The 16841-nt window shown below is 41.1% G+C and overlaps 1 protein-coding gene across 1 annotated transcript; it reads left to right on the top strand.

The window, feature by feature from the left end:
* Positions 1–777: 777 nt before the first annotated feature.
* On the top strand, positions 778–15437 carry LOC308301101 (voltage-gated delayed rectifier potassium channel KCNH5-like; the record flags this gene model as incomplete). Its single annotated transcript, XM_080744999.1, has 12 exons — positions 778–850; positions 2069–2192; positions 2402–2508; positions 2716–2844; positions 4049–4170; positions 4480–4875; positions 5062–5154; positions 6284–6713; positions 11613–11812; positions 12380–12632; positions 12971–13167; positions 14295–15437. The coding sequence occupies 12 exons, from the start codon at positions 778–780 to the stop codon at positions 15435–15437; spliced, it is 3267 nt and encodes a 1088-aa protein (XP_080601125.1).
* Positions 15438–16841: the final 1404 nt, after the last annotated feature.

Below are 16841 nucleotides of genomic sequence, written 5' to 3'. Positions count from 1 at the left end.
GCTCCTTTTCCTACATATTTTCTTCAAATGTCACAAAAATCGGTACACATGATCCACACACACACACACACACACACACACACACACACACACACAGCTCCACTTCACACGGGTGTGATTTTTTTTTTTCCTGTATTGTAGAAATTGTATGCAGTCAATGGCATTGGCAAGCTACAAAGCATGGGCAGAGTGGGTGAGGTAAATTGATTACAAAAAATATGTAGGCATAGTAGGTTTAGCTATAAAGAGAATACCAGTTTTTGCATGCACACATTTGAATATCAAAGAGAATATTAATAGTCTACTACTAGTAGTAATTGTAGCCTAGTAGCTTATAGCCTACACAAATTACATTGTTCAAAGTTCTTTACACTCATAAAATAAAGAAAAAATACAAAGTTAACATATAGCAAATGATAACATGAAGATAAAATACAATAGAAAAAACGAAATAAATAGCCTACAAGTAGCCTATACAAATAATACATCTTTTTATTTCTAAATAATCTAAAACACCGTTTACAGGCAATGACAGACAATAAAAACGCACAGCAAGCGAGAAGCCAGAAGCCTCAGCATTCAGGTTCCCCCCCATTCTTTTTCTTTTTTCAGTTAGGCTGCAAAACTAAATTAGACAAGCCTATCATGCGTGAACCGATTGCAGGCAATTCCATCCTCATCACACAGGCACAGCGCTGATGGGGGCAGATACACCACGACGGCCGTCTTGCCAAAACCACTTTTTCTCATTAATATTGGCCTTGGGCCGCCAACATAATGCATGGGGGCAAGAGAGGACTGGTAGCACCTCAAAACACCTTTCTGGAAAATATTGTCCGGCGCTCCAGCGGTAAGTGTCAAAGTGTGCTTGGATTGAATATGACAGCTGACCAGACCCGTCAACTTCCAACGATGCTGGGAAAACTGCAGAAGCATACATGTTTTAATTTAAATTTGGAAAAGGCAATGCTCTAACTAGCATTTTCTTGTTTTTTTGCACTTTTCTCTGCATGTGCATCCATTTACACTGCATGCATCAAATGGATGCTATTAACAGGAGTGATAGTCAAGTGCGCTGTGAGCATCTAGTGCGCATTTCTCGTTTCTTGTTTATACATGTAGAAGTAGTATGCAATCAGATGATAGGTGAGGTTGTTGTTTTTTCATGGAAGACATTTTGTGCACTTTACCAACTTTCTCCCAACATTATTTTACTGACAATAAGTGGAACCAGGACTATTGCAGATTGCTTGTGGCCATATTGTTAAATTGAAATTATTGTTATCATTATGATATTATTGAGTGAGTGGCAGAAGAATGCTGGGTTGAACTGCTGGTACAGTAGGTAGCCTATATAACATTCTGATCGACAGCCAGATGTGACAATCAAATTATTTGATTCAAATAGGCTATGTGTGAATGTGTCAACCAAATCTTTTGCAAGATTGCATAAGTTAGAATTGAGCCTTGAGGCTGTTGCTATAGGATCTTAAAGGAGTCACCCCCAAAATGACTTTTTTTCTATTTGAGTAGATTAATTTACCCCCATCCGGAATCAATGGGGGTACATTTATAGTAATCAAATTATTGACTTAGGAATGCAATAAATACAAAATTATATTATTGAACTCAAGTCTCCATGGCATGAGTAAAAAGTCATTTTGGCGTTGAACTACTCCTTTAAGATGTTTGTTTTAAACATTCTTTGATTAGGCTATTGTTTGATATTTTCTAGCTTATGAAAATCATAATTCTTTCGGACTTATGGGCAGTGCCCTTATGAAGTCAATATAAAATTGTGACTAAATTAGGCCAATATGGATAAACTATATTGTAGTCTAGAAGCTGAGCAAGGGATAATTCACAGGGAAATCAGGATTTGAGGTAAAGATCTCAAGAAAGACCAGAACTTTGTGTTCCCCATTAAACAAATCCTGATTTAGTTTTTGCTTTCGTTCTTCTTTATTTGAAATTTTCATAGAAAAATGATATTTTAAACCAGGGCACATTAACATATGCAGCAATTAATTCTTGTTTTGGACTAATTCCGTATTTGTTTCTCTTTCAGAAACAAGTTTCCTGCTGGGTAATGCCCAGATAGTTGAATGGCCTGTGGTTTATAGTAATGATGGATTCTGCAAGCTGTCTGGATACCACAGGTCAGAAGTGATGCACAGGAGCAGCACATGCAAGTAAGATGGGGAAGGATACAGTTTATTTAAGTTACCAGGCCGTCTGGATATGAAGGATTTTTTTTTTATCCTTCAATATAAACTGTAATAGAAAAACAACATTGCGTTATGTTGGGTGTTGTTGAGATGTCAACATAATACACATTTAACAGTTCCTAGTCAAAAATGCTTGTCTTTCATGTGCTCCTTTTTCCTTTCTGCAAATGCAGCTTCATGTATGGAGAACTTACAGATAAGGCAACTATAGACAAAATAAGGCAGACGTTTGATAACTACGAGTCCTCTTTCTTTGAAGTGCTGCTGTATGCAAAGCACAGTGAGTATCCCTTTTAAGCCCAATCTTTTTTTTATTAATATATTCAAATTATGATTAGAATTGCCTAACAGGATTACAGGCCCAGGTCCATACCTATTTCATTTTCACAAGACATGCCTTAAGGTTTCCCATTCTGCTGTAGAAAACATTTTACACTTTTGCTCTCTTGCTTCCCATTACTTTTGCCTTTCATCTTGACCTCTCCAGGGACCCCGATATGGCTTTATATGCAGGTAGCGCCAATTAGAAATGAAAACGATAAGGTGGTCCTTTTCCTGTGTACCTTCCGAGACATCACACTTTTCAAGCAGCCCATTGAAGATGAGACAACAAAAGGCAAGTACTATTTACATACCGTGCTTGGGTCAAAGCTTTGCAATATAAGAGACTGTATTTCCTCATGAAAATGGTGGAAAGTCTTTAGGAATTCTGGCAGAAAGTCATTTTGACCCAATCCATATAAAATCTTAAATTAATTGTTACATAGAAATTATGAACTATTTGACTTCATAGAATAGGGTGAATATTTTCCCTGAAGGTGGCTCTAGAAGACATCTTTCAGGGAACATGAATACACTCAGCGGATTTCATGGCAATCTGCCCATTATACTTTGAGATAGTTAACTGTGTGATTAAAATCAACAGGGGACATCCTCCGTGGACCATGCATGTGCTTATAGATAGATTTTGAGGTACCATACCATGTGCAAGAAGACATTTTGGTCTAATGACGATGCTGCTAGATTCTAGAAGAAAGGCCATTGGGTCATTTGGGGGGCCATCGTCTGAGAAGAACATTTTATACAGCTAGTAGTTTTCAAGATATCTTGTTTGTAGTAAAATGTGTGCAAGAGGACATTGGCTTATGGCGGCACTAGATGAAGTGCTATTGGCCATCTTCCTGGGTTCACGAAGACGCTGTATACAATTTCCGATTTTTAGATATGTTCTACCATTGCTCTTAAAAACCACATGTGATATGAGAAGACCCAGGGGCATTCTATGGCCAAGTGCCAGCAGTCCAAACACACATGAATGGCTGTGACTTAACAGGCATTATTTTTGGTATGTAACACTGACAACTTAGAACTGTCCAGGTGTCATCTGTCCGGGTCAGTGGAGACTGGTGTCCAGTTCGCCAGCTCTATAGGGGTTCTGTGTGCCACGAAGTCTTTTACGTTAAGCAGAAATAAAGGCCAACTCAGGTTTATAGCCAGGGAAACAGTCTGCTGCTTAAGGACGCAAGACTGTGCACAGTATATAATCATCATTTAAATATTTGTTCCAAATTATATTTAACGTTATGTTCTTCTTATTGCTGGCATAGTAAAGATATTTGGGAGAATACATTGTTCAGACAAATGCAGCAGTGGAAATGTACCATTGTCAATGTTGGTGTTTTATGCCCACAGTGAGTTTACACAAATTACGTCAAGGATTATAATTGTATCTCATTTGTGACGTATTGTTCTTGTTGTGGTTAACTTACCACCATAGTGTGTAGTGTGATACAACAGTCTGTCTTCTCACCACTGGGCAGGGGCAGGATGGACAAAGTTTGCCAGGCTGACACGGGCACTAACCAATAATCGCCACACCGTACAACACCTAGAACCAATCAACACGACTGATGTCACCCACAAGCAATCCAGACTGGCAGAGGTGAGCATTATCAAAGAGGATTAAAAACCCATCTTGAAAATGTTTTGATTTGATTTTTAGTTCATAAATATAAATGATGAGTGCTGCAATACTATTTATTTATTATTGTAGACCTATTATAAGACTATCATATATTTAAATATAAACCATATAGTATTATTATTTACCTATATGTTTTAATATTGTCTTTATATACTGTAATGCACCAACAACCTCACGAGAGAAATTCCTTGTATGTGCAAAAATACTCATTCTGGAACTGGATTTGAGAGTATATAGTGAATGCCTTTTTCCCCATCTGAATTGAAGGCCCTCCAGTTGGGATCAGACATTCTGCCCCAGTATAAGCAAGAGGCCCCAAAAACCCCTCCCCAAATCATCCTCCACTACTGCACCTTCAAGACCACCTGGGATTGGGTCATACTCATCCTCACCTTCTACACAGCCATCATGGTGCCCTACAATGTCTCCTTCAAGACCAAGCACAACAACAACGTGGTGTGGCTGGTGGTGGACAGCGTCGTAGATGTTATCTTCCTGATTGATATCGTGCTCAACTTCCACACTACCTTCGTAGGCCCCGCGGGAGAGGTCATCTCTGACGCCAAGTTGATTCGAATGAACTACCTGAAGACGTGGTTTGTTATTGACCTGTTGTCCTGTCTGCCGTACGATATCATCAACGCCTTTGAAAACATAGACGAGGTAAATCTATTGCAATGGAATGTCTTATTGTTTCCTATTGTACATTGAGAGTCTATATAAGTGTCATCCATGAAAAAAATCGTTTGTCTCACATGTGAGAATATAGCATGTTTTACAGCGTAAAAAATGCTATATTCTCACATGTGAGACAATAGATTTTTCTTTTTTTACTGTGTCTCTGTTGAGGACGCCATTATAAATCCCTCAAGGACAAGCCATCTCCATGAAGCTTCAATTTTTCACAGGAATGCGACACGGACAGAAGACTCTGTATTACCAGTAAGAGATTTCACGTTAAGTCAGCTCCAAATTACACATGTTTCACAGATGTTTACAGAAACATTCTGTTCATTCTATTTTTCACACAAGACTTTGATAATCCTATTCCTATTGCAATTGCCATTGTCAATGCTGCAAGGAGATCTGGGGACCGTGCTTATCAACACCAAGGAGGTTGCTTGAAAATCTATCTGTTCAGTTGTGTCAATTTCAAAGATGTAGAAACAAATCATTTATCAAATGTTTTGTGCCACCATTGCAAGCACAGGCTGCAATGTGTTGGTGGGGTCAAGTTCAAGATCAAGTACACAGCAAAAAATGAGTGTCCATTTAACTTTGAAAGAGTACAAACTGGACCCGTAAGGATCAAGTACACAGACGATTCCTGAGTGTTAAAGGGATAGTCCACCCCCCAAATTAACTTTTTTATATCGATTACTCACCCCATGGATACTTGAATTCATGGATATATATTTTATTTCTCGCATTCCTAAGCTAATAATTTGAGGAGACTCAAATTGTGTCTTCATAGTGAACAAAGCAGGCTCTTTGTGTCTCCATTGGGAACCCTTGCTGGTCATCAAATTATTGGCTTAGGAATGCGACAAAAACAAAAAAGAATGAAGTAAATTCAAGGCTCCATGGGGTGAGTAATAGATAGAAAAAAGCTATTTTTTGGGTGAACTATCCCTCTAATTAGACTTTAAAGGAGTAGTTCACCCCCAAAATGACTTTTTTCTATTGATTACTCACACCATGGAGACTTGAGTTCAATAATATTTTTTGTATTTGTCGAATTCCTAAGACAAAAAAATGTATTACAATAAATGTACCACCAATGGGTAAATTTACTTTTATCATGTTTTTAATCTTAGGAATGCGACAAATACAAAAAAATATTATTGAACTCAAGTCTCCATGGTGTGAGTAATCAATAGAAAAAAAAAGTAATTTTGGGGGTGAACTACTCCTTTAAGCCCTGTGCTATTCTCCAAGAATCCAGTCAGAAACCCTGATAACCAAAAGGCACCGACTTGGCACGACACCCGCAGAAGCACTCCTTGAAATCAGTACAACTTAATGTGTCTCACCTATCAAGTCAACCGTCTCTCTCTCTCTCTCTGTCCAGGGTCTCAGCAGCCTCTTCAGCTCGCTGAAGGTGGTCCGGCTGCTTCGCCTGGGCAGGGTGGCCAGGAAGCTGGACCACTATCTTGAGTACGGCGCGGCGGTCCTGGTCCTCCTGGTGTGCGTCTTCGGCCTGGTCGCCCACTGGCTGGCCTGCATCTGGTACAGCATCGGAGACTACGAGGTCATCGACGAGGCCACCAACACCATCAAGATAGACAGCTGGCTCTATCAGCTGGCCATCAGCATCGGCTCCCCGTATCGCTACAATGCCAGCGGCACGGGCCAGTGGGAAGGTGGCCCCAACAAGGACACGCTCTACATCTCTTCCCTCTACTTCACCATGACCAGCCTCACCACCATAGGGTTTGGCAACATCGCACCGACCACGGACGGGGAGAAGATCTTCTCTGTGGCCATGATGATGGTCGGCTGTAAGTAATCCTACAACGATGTAGATGCAGCACTAATGAAACCATGTTTGCTATTAGTTCAACAAGGGGGATGTTCTGGTCCAGGCACGTGCACACATAGACATCAAAGGGGGCTTGAGCCCCTGCCCTTTTTATCCGTCTGTAAAAAGTGCCCTCTCCAGACCATGAATGCTCCAAACTCTCCTGAACTTGAATGCAGCATCTTATGTTCATTTACAAGAAGTCTACACAATTAGAGAATGTAGAAGAATTGTTATTTTGATAAATGTTTGCCAGTTATCTCTCCCATGGTACCACATCAATACAGGATGGAATTGTGGTCAAAGTCTTTATCCAACGATAACAAAATACACTGAGTTTGGGGTCTGAGAGGCTAAATCTCATCAAATGGTGGTCTGTGGTTTAAATGCCGAATAAATAATGGACTTTGGTATGAAAAAGATTGAAAACCACTGGCTTAGCCAATGGGACATCCCTCCTTGGCCTGGGGAGATATTAGACTTCCACAACTCAGGCAGGGCTACTCTGCAACACTTGTCTCGGAAGTTGCTATCTGAATGGCATCTGCCATCAGAAAGCCACTGACTTGATTTAGTAAGGCAACACTAATTGCCTTTCTTGGCCCAAGTAGTGTTCTCCAAGAAAAGATCTAACACAGTCCTCATCCTTTATCAAAAACAAACGGCTAAAATTACTGGTCACCATCCTTCTTTCCCATAAATTACACACTTAAGGGATGTCAAAGCCTCAAAACTTGTATAGTATGTAAAGGATAGGTTGTGGCTCTTGAACCGGTACTGGTACCCAGTTTTTACAAACTCTGAATCAGGGAGTTTGAGAAAGAGATCACACCATTTCATTGACTAACTAAGGCCTGATTTATACTGCAGCCAAATCCAGCCTGAATCAGATCTGTGTCACATCCATTCCAGACTGGAATCTGATTGGTTTCATATGACCATGTGACCATTTAAACCAATCAGATTCCCTTCTGGATGTGACACAGATCTGATTCAAGCTGAATTTGGCTGCAGTGTAAATCAGGCCTAATAGTAACGACCCTAATAGATCCTTACATTAATCCGAACCATATACCAAGCCCACACCTAAACATAACCAGCTCTGACCTAATGCCTAAGCATTTTAACTATTTTAACCATGTACCTGCTCGCAGATAATCTCTGCTCAGTTCTGTCTGTTCACGCAATTCATCCTTGGTTTGCTTCTGCCGGTTCAGGAGCTACTATCTAAATTATATGTCAAGTTAATCTTAGTGATAGTGAGTGTGTTTTTGTTTGTTTGTTTGTGCTTTACGTTAAGCAACACAAGCTCGAAAGATAAATTAAATCAAGTTGGAGGACAAAAGAGTTTGACTGGCTATAATGCTTCAAATGAAATGAAGCATGCTATTTTGATTTGACTCATTCACCCATTAATAACAATGTCAGTAGACGCTTACAGGAAGGGCAAACAATCTGGATGCATTTACTTGCATGCTACATGCCTACAAGATAATGTGCTCCACGGCCCTGTAGGCTATCAAACAGCTGCCATTAATGTACCATACATATTGTATATGGCTAATAAAGGGACCATGACCTTTTTCCCACATATAAAAGTCCAAAAGCAAATACGTTAGGATGAACGCGCACCAACTACACATGAATAATAGGTTTAGTCTCCTGTAACTGAGCAGGGAAGATGACAGGTCTTCCGCTGAAAAATGCTGAGTGCTAACTTAGCTCTGAGAATGTAAAAATGGACCTGTTTACACTCTCCGGGTTAAACGAACACTCAGCATTTTGCTGTGTGTAGGAGTGTTTCCTGGACTGATCGTTCTGTGTGGGTCTCCCAGTCGTCATGCCAAGTCTAATCATTCTCACACTATCTTCGTCATTACATGAAGCTGCATGACCACAGAGCGGGCCACCTTCCCTTTTAGAATGCTCTACAGCTACAGTAAGGAACACCATGTCAACCGCAATGAATCACATCGGCAGGGATGAGTATTACTGTAGATTTTCATAATCGTGAGTGACCTACTGTACAGTGCTGCGCTACCAGTCGACCGAATTAGAAAATTATCAGGTTGCAGTATGATATTACCAATGAGTTGATGATGACAATTAACATTTTCAAACAAAACAAAACATCTCTAAATGTGTATTCTTTAATTCCTATTATTAAAAGATAATTAATTTGATCAGAAAGGCGAGATCATTTAGCACTTTAGTATAGAAACATCCTAAACACCATATCTCTTTATCTCCAATAAAGTTGACTGCAGTCATGTAATTCACAATATGCTGTGGCTGCTGTGGCTTCACACCACTTCACTCCAGTGGTTTTACACCACTGGAGATAGTTTATTATCAGTGATTGTGATTTATTGAAGGTGACATCTTCTGCACCCACCACCCACCACCCACCACCGTCTGTAGGCCTACTGAGATTCTGGTTTGGAATAACTGCCCACTAAAAGAAAGAAATATTGTTATTTTTTATTTACAGGGGTACCATGCTTAATTTACCAAACCATCTCTCTCCCTTTAGTTACTCCCTTGAATAACCTAAATTAATATAAGATATAATCGTGTAGCAAAGCTGGGCTCTAAAGAACAAACAATACTATTTTAGCTCATCATTATCGCCACATGGTGTGAAGAGTTTACTCGTCTTTTCCTTTACAGATGCACCACGTGACAGCATTATCAGTTGATTTAGAATCCCACAATTTGGAGCTTCTATTCCTTTCAACATCATGTAGAGTGATGCATTAAAATGAATGAGGAGAACCTAAACTGACAGCAGCGCTTCAAGGTTTTCATTGTGAGAAACACCCATTACTTTGGTAGCATTTGGATCAGGAAGATCACTCAGTCTCACTGACGTGTCAGAAGCAATTAGGGCCTGTAAAATCTTCCACCACGGATCCTGTGATTATGTGAGAAGGATGAAGTTAGTATTAGTAAGCAATAAAGGAAAGGGAGATTTTGCCCATGGGCAAGAGAGGGGTATATGGACTTCATGTTACAGTAGAGACGCAGCTTAAATTAAACTTTGTGATTCCAGTCTGAAAACCCGAGACGTTTACTTACCCTTGAGTGGGTAAAACTTCACAATAAGGGATGCTAACTGACTCATTTGGGTCATTGCAGAGTTGAAGGAGCGCACTCTTGCTGTGGAAATGTGCATCGTAAATTAGGACGGGACTCACTCCGGCAGTAGCTGTCCTATTTACTGCGTGTGTGTGTGTGTGTGTGTGTGTGTGTGTGTGTGTGTGTGTGTGTGTGCCCGTGTGTGTGCCCGTGTGTGTGCGTGTGTGTGTGTGTGTGTGTGTGTGTGTGTGCGTGCGTGTGTGCGTGCGTGCGTGCGTGCGTGAGTGCATTCCTAAGCGTGAGCGATTGCGTGAGTTTGTGTGTGTGACATCCCCGAATCCTTATTATTCTGTGTGTGCAAATGAAGCACATTATCTACCTGGCAGATACTGTACAACTGTCAGAGTGTCTCTTTATTGTTTGCCCTCCTGTATAAATCTGTGCAATTGTGGGTATAAATTATTCAGCGGTGAGTATAAGTGTGCTTGTTATGGTGTGCGTGAGGCAGAGCAACAGAGAGGGAGAGATAGGGGGAGACAAACACGTGACTCAATTACATCTCATATCTATATTCTACTCTGCAATATACCACAATATGCTGTGTATCTTACAATTAAATCCATCCCATTGAGGTGTACTTAAATACATGACACTTTGTCTTAACCACAGACATTAAATGTTTTATGATGCTCGTGGAAGAAGGGGAAAGGATGAGTCAAAGCACATAAAAGCAAACTTTGTAACCAGAACTAAATATTCTTCCAACTATTTATAAAGAGCATATTGTCACTTCAACTAAGTTCAGTTTATTTATAGTGTAACTTTAAAGCAACTGCACACTTTACCAAAGGACAAAAACATGCATGTGCACGCATGCACACACACACACACACACACACACGCACACGCACGCACGCACGCACACACAGTCACACACACCCTTTCTCTCTCTCGCTGATCAAGAGAAAGGATCTCTCCCTCCCTCCGTCTTGTGCACAATATAAACCAAATCATTGCTTTATTACGGCGATACACGCTGACATTAAAGGCATAGTTCACCCCTAAAACTATTATTATTATTATTTTTGTCTCATTCCTAAGCCAATAGTTTGAGGAGACTCTTTGTGTCTCTATAGGGAACATAGCAGGTTCTTTGTGTCTCCATAGGGAACCACTGCTGGTCATCAACTTATTGGCTTATGAATGGGACAACAAAATATCCATGAATTAAAGTCTCCATGGGTTGAGTAATCGATAGATTTTTTTTGGGGGGGTGAACTATCCCTTTAACCGTTGCCCATCGCTGTATGGGCATATCCATATATGGGCATGTGCTCGCCTGCCTCAGACAGACCAGATAGACCCCGCCCGCCTCAACTTTATACACAGTAGTTGATACTATATTTAGTTGTGCCAGCAGAGCGTGCAAGTACTACGTTCGGCTGTGTATGTACAGTATGTCGGTTTGTTTAAGCCTGTTGCCCAATCAGGACCAGAATTTCTGGCAACTTCATCATAACAGCCAATGAGGGACCAGCATTCCTGGAGATGCCAGTGGTGAGCGCACCTCATGGCGTGCTCGGCTGGCGCACAAGTAGGCCATACAGTACATGGCCTACTTGTGCACACAACGCAAGTTGGCACCTCAACCGAGTGCAGTTCTAGTTTCATACTGTGATTACTGCCAGTTATGTGACTTTTTCCTAGCTTCTTATTTTGTCCAGTAAAACATCCCTGCATGACGACATCTCTGTCAAGCATTGTGTCTGACCTTCTTCTACACATCAATCTTGTGTTTCAGCCCTGCTGTATGCTACCATCTTTGGGAACGTCACCACCATCTTTCAGCAGATGTACACCAACACCAACCGCTACCATGAGATGTGCAACAATGTGCGTGACTTCTTAAAACTTTATCAGGTGCCCAAAGGTCTGAGCGAGAGGGTCATGGACTTCATCGTTTCTACGTGGGCAATGTCTAAGGGCATTGACACAGATAAGGTAAGAGCAAGTTCCTAACTATTATTATTTTGCTTTATAATAATAATTATGATTTGTATATTCTAGTGCAGGGGCATTCAACAGGGTGTCCGGGACCCCTAGGGGGCCTCAGAGTTACTACAGGAGGGCCTCCAAATCTTTGTGTGATAGTATAATTATTTTAAATGAACAATTCTTGCATCCCTATTCTGAGGAGAACTTTGGCCAAAATAGCAGATCTACAAGCTCGCCGCAAGGCGTTGAGAGCTTGTAGATTGGCTATGTGTAGAGGTACATGTAAAAAGAAAAGAGCAGACCAAGTACAGAGTGAAAGATCAAATTTACCAAGTGTCAACGATTTAAGTGGTTAAATATCTGGGGGAAAAACAACATGAACATGTAGGGGTCCCTGCTTCATCTCTCTCTCAGCTAAGGGGTCCTTGGCCTGAAAACATTGAAGACCTCTGTTTTAGTGCACGTGTTATGTTTTATGGATTGAATTCACTCGTCCAAGTACAGTTGTAAGCTCCGTTTTGACTAAGAACAAGGGTTTTGGTGGTTAATCGTTTCTCAATCTGCTCTTCTCAGGTTCTCTCAAGTTGTCCCAAAGACATGCGAGCAGACATATGCGTTCACCTGAACAGGCAAGTGTTCAACGACCACCCAGCATTCCGGCTGGCCAGCGACGGCTGCTTGCGCTCTCTGGCTGTGGAGTTCCAGACCACACACTGTGCACCCGGAGACCTCATCTTCCACATAGGAGAGAGTGTTGACACCCTCTGCTTTGTAGTGTCTGGCTCCTTGGAAGTCATCCAGGACGATGAGGTCATTGCCATTCTAGGTAAGCCAATAACATTTTGTTATGAGCTTGTTTTCATGGGGCTTTGTTCAATCTTGTGTGTAGGAAAGTCCCTTTCTCGAACAGAAGTGCTATAAAAAAAAGTGTTGCATTGTCTCTACTTTTCTTTTTACGATTACAATATATACAGTAGGCCTAATACAGATGAATTAATACAGTTTATAAAGGTTGCAAAGAAATGAACAATGCCATAGTCTTCACTAAGAACGGGTGACTTTCATGACTTTAAAAGGACTACTTGTGGATTTCATGCCTGACTTCATAGTTGTCTTATTTGTTATGCCCTTCGTGACAAAGTGTATTGTTTTGACACCAACCAGGTAAAGGTGACGTGTTTGGAGATGTCTTCTGGAAAGAGGCCACGATGGCACGTGCTTGTGCCAACGTGCGGGCACTAACCTACTGCGATCTGCACGTCATCGGACGAGAGCCTCTGATGAGGGTGCTTGAGTTCTACACATCCTTTGCCAACTCGTTTGCCCGAAATCTAATCCTCACCTGCAATCTACGAAAACGGGTAGGAAGAACACTTATATTACACATTAATCAGAATGTCAGATGATATATTATAGTTGTTAATGCCTGTAAATGTATACTTTGTTGAGATTGTTTCTCAGGAGTTGTTTTTGCGAAATACGAGAATTACAACGGTATCATTTTGATTACCTCGCAAATAGCTAGATTGTTAAAATCATTTTCTAAATTAAAACACAACCACAATATGATTACTTTAAGAAGAAGACAAATCAAATGGTTAAAGAATAAAAGGTCAAAGGTCAAGCAATTTGAAAGATTTGAATACAAATCTGATCCATATATAGTCACGCTTGTAGTTGTATGTGGTAAAATATTTATCGTGCTTACTTTTTCTGTCTTTGGTGAAAATAAGACAATCTATTATTCATTTGCACACATTTAGAAAATACTTTGTAGTCGAGAATGAAGTTAAATAGTTCTGAGAGCATGTAAGCATCTGCTATCACGATTACCAAGTCATCCAATATTACAATTACAACACTGGTGTCACTACTAGTGTCACTACTAGTAGTGACACCAGTGTCACGTTTGTGACGTCCATAGGCACACCGTAACCAGTAAGACTCCCTAATCGGGAGATAGGTGACCGTCACGTCGCATACACAAACTTTAGAAGGCAATCGTAGCCAATCAGGAGGGAATATGTGAAATGGGACAAATCCATGTTGATGACATGACTTTAGAGATACTGTGTACTGCTTTGCGATAAGAGTAGGGAAAAAGTGTGACGTGACGTGACGGACAGCCGGTGGAGCTTTTCATAATAACTTGCGACCGTCATGTTTGTGACGTCCATAGGCACACCGTAATCACACCAAGGGCCACATTGTACAACTCAGCTTAATGTGTCAGGACCCGCCAGGGGTGCCACATTATACACCCCAGCTTTGTGCTGCCATGTTTTACAATGTTTTGTCAAAAAGAGGGGCATTATGTTTTCATTCTGTGTTCCAAATGGCATTATAATTCATAATCTACTCAACCCAATTACGTTAGAAGGTCCTGTCACTCATAACATCTTCATGCCATTTATAATTGTCCCTATGAAGAGCATAACCTCATGTCACTATCCAAAGGCAAAGAACACTGACCCTGCCGTATTTACAGGTGATCTTCAGAAAGATCGCTGACGTAAGGAGGGAGGAGGAGCATCGGAAGAAGGAAGTGGCTCTCTCCATTCCTGACGACCACCCTGTACGCAAGCTCTTCCAGAGGTTCAGGAAGCAGACGGACATGGTGCCAGGAGACACTATGGAGTTCCAGCAGAGTCACCAGCCGGATTCAAACTCCTACCAGCAATGTCAGCCCCAGTCCTTCCAGCTTCTCCAGCCGACAGGCAGCATCACCACCACTGTGACAAATATTAACACATCCAGTACAGGTGCAGGCAAGGCGGCCTCCAACGGTGTCTCTTGTGTGGCTACTGTCTCCAAGAATACTCCTATGCAGTGTTCGTTTATCCACACTGAAAAGGTGGGTCAAAGTTGTGACAAAGAGGTCATGGAACTCAAACCCCGGCCTTGTCTAGTGGATCATAAGTCCCTGGGTGTTGACAATCCTATGCGACCCAGGGGTGGAGGCAGAGAGGGCACTGTAGCCGGTTTCACCGGCCGAGGCTGGGCAAAGATTATAAATGCCACAGCAGCAGCACCTTTTGTTATTGAGCAAGAAAGACAGTCAAACATAGAGCAGAACTGGGCTGAAGAGTCACAGTCAGCAGAACAATTAACTGCAGAAGGCAAGAACCTGAATGCAGAAGGTGGAGAGCCGGCCAGTGCAGCTGCTGGTAAAAGTACAGCGGAGGAGAGCGGTGAAGAAACGAGCGCCCTGTACAAAACGGACTCATGCGACAGTGGCATTACCAAGAGTGACCTGCGCATTGACAGGGCCGGGGCCTCGCGCAGCCCGTTTGCGCGAAGTCCAATGGAGCTACTGGAGAGAAGCCCCTTTGAACACAGCCCCGGGGTTGACAGTGTGGGCTCACTCAAACACTCCTTTGTGCAGCCCATGTCAGAACAAGCTCTTCTCCAGGCAACGCTGCGTGAGACCAAGCGAGAGCTGAGGGGAGATATCCAGATGCTAGGCGGCCGACTGTCCGTCCTGGAGGCTCAGGTGAGCGAGGTACTCAGACTGCTGTCAGTGAAAAGACGGCTGTCACTTCCACAGACTTCAGCCCCCAAGGTGAGAATCAAAAGCCATGATTCCTGTGCTGCTCCCAGGCCTGTCACACCAGAAGGAGATAATGAGTAATTTTAAACATCAAGAAGGGTTTATTGATTAAAAGATTACCTGCAATTCATATTTCTTTAAAGGCTATCATTGAAAAATCTTAAACTATTTGCATGTCCAGCTGGATTCTGGTTTACCAAAGAAATAGCATGCATTATGCAGATTACGGCATGCAATAAATACTTTTGTCATGTTACCTCAGCACTACAATATCCCAGGGATTTATGTTGTTATATATTTTTTCTCAGAAAAAAACACTGTGTCTATTTAAACCAATGTTATTTATAGGCTAGTTGGTTAACAGGCCACCTACATAAAGCACAATTAGTCCCTAACTATAATTATTATAGTATAATACCTAATAGACTAGACTAGAATTTGAATTTATCTCATTTTTGTATCTCATTTTGGGAGACTATAGACTTGGACAGTTTTCCAGCTGCAATCCCAATTTAACTGACAAACCATAGGAGAACTCATATATCGGTAATGTGCCTTACCTGCCTAATACCCCTTTCACACAGAAAAAAAGTTTGACCCGTATTGGACCCGTCATGAATAGTCACACCAGACCAGACCAGAAATTATGTTACTACCAATTAGACCACTTTGGCAAAGCATTTTCAAAGGTGGGTATTTACTGTGGTATAACGTACTTCATTACATGGGTCGTTACTTCCGTGTGAACGAGGTATACAAAAGGCACCTGCTTCAAGAATGGAAAGCTATTTTTATAAGGTACAAACAGCTATCGCTTTTCAGCGAACAAACATATCGTCGTTGTTGGGCAGAAACCTCGTATCTCCAAGTTTCAAATTTGTATGTTTTTTCACAAAGTATAGCCCTGCTTCATCATACAAGGCCGTCGCACAAAGGTAGTGAAAACAGCAGATCTACAGGCACACAACGCCTCGCAGTGTGCTTGTAGATCGGCTGTTTTCACTAGTTTAAATCATTTTTAAAATGATAAATGCAAAACCAACGGTTTTGGACATACAAGGTTTTCACCCGACAACGACGATATTGTGATTTAACTCTGCATAACTACTGTATGAACTGAAACTGTGAACATTTAGTTTGATTACCATGTGCATGTGTAACAGGAAAAGAAAACTTGAATTGTGAAGTTATGGCTATTTGTTTGATTGTAAATATGTATTTCAATATTTATTTGTCTGAAATTAATTCAATTTCTGTTGAATAATGGAATAATGTAAGAATATATTATGCCTTTGCAACCATCCTGAATAAGCTCAATACTGGACCATATTATCTTCTTTATTCTTATTGATCTTTTAACTCAGGTATAATTCTGCAACATTAGGATTTGCTTTGATTTGGGGTAAATTGATAAGTAGCATTAAAATGTTAACATATAGCATGTTAACATTTAAATTCTTCTAATACTAATAATATCAACAACCA

This window comes from Nannobrachium achirus, assembly GCF_963921795.1.
Source record: "Nannobrachium achirus genome assembly, chromosome: 16".
NCBI classification, from domain to species: Eukaryota; Metazoa; Chordata; class Actinopteri; order Myctophiformes; family Myctophidae; genus Nannobrachium; species Nannobrachium achirus.
This window is presented reverse-complemented; position numbering and strand designations above follow the sequence as displayed.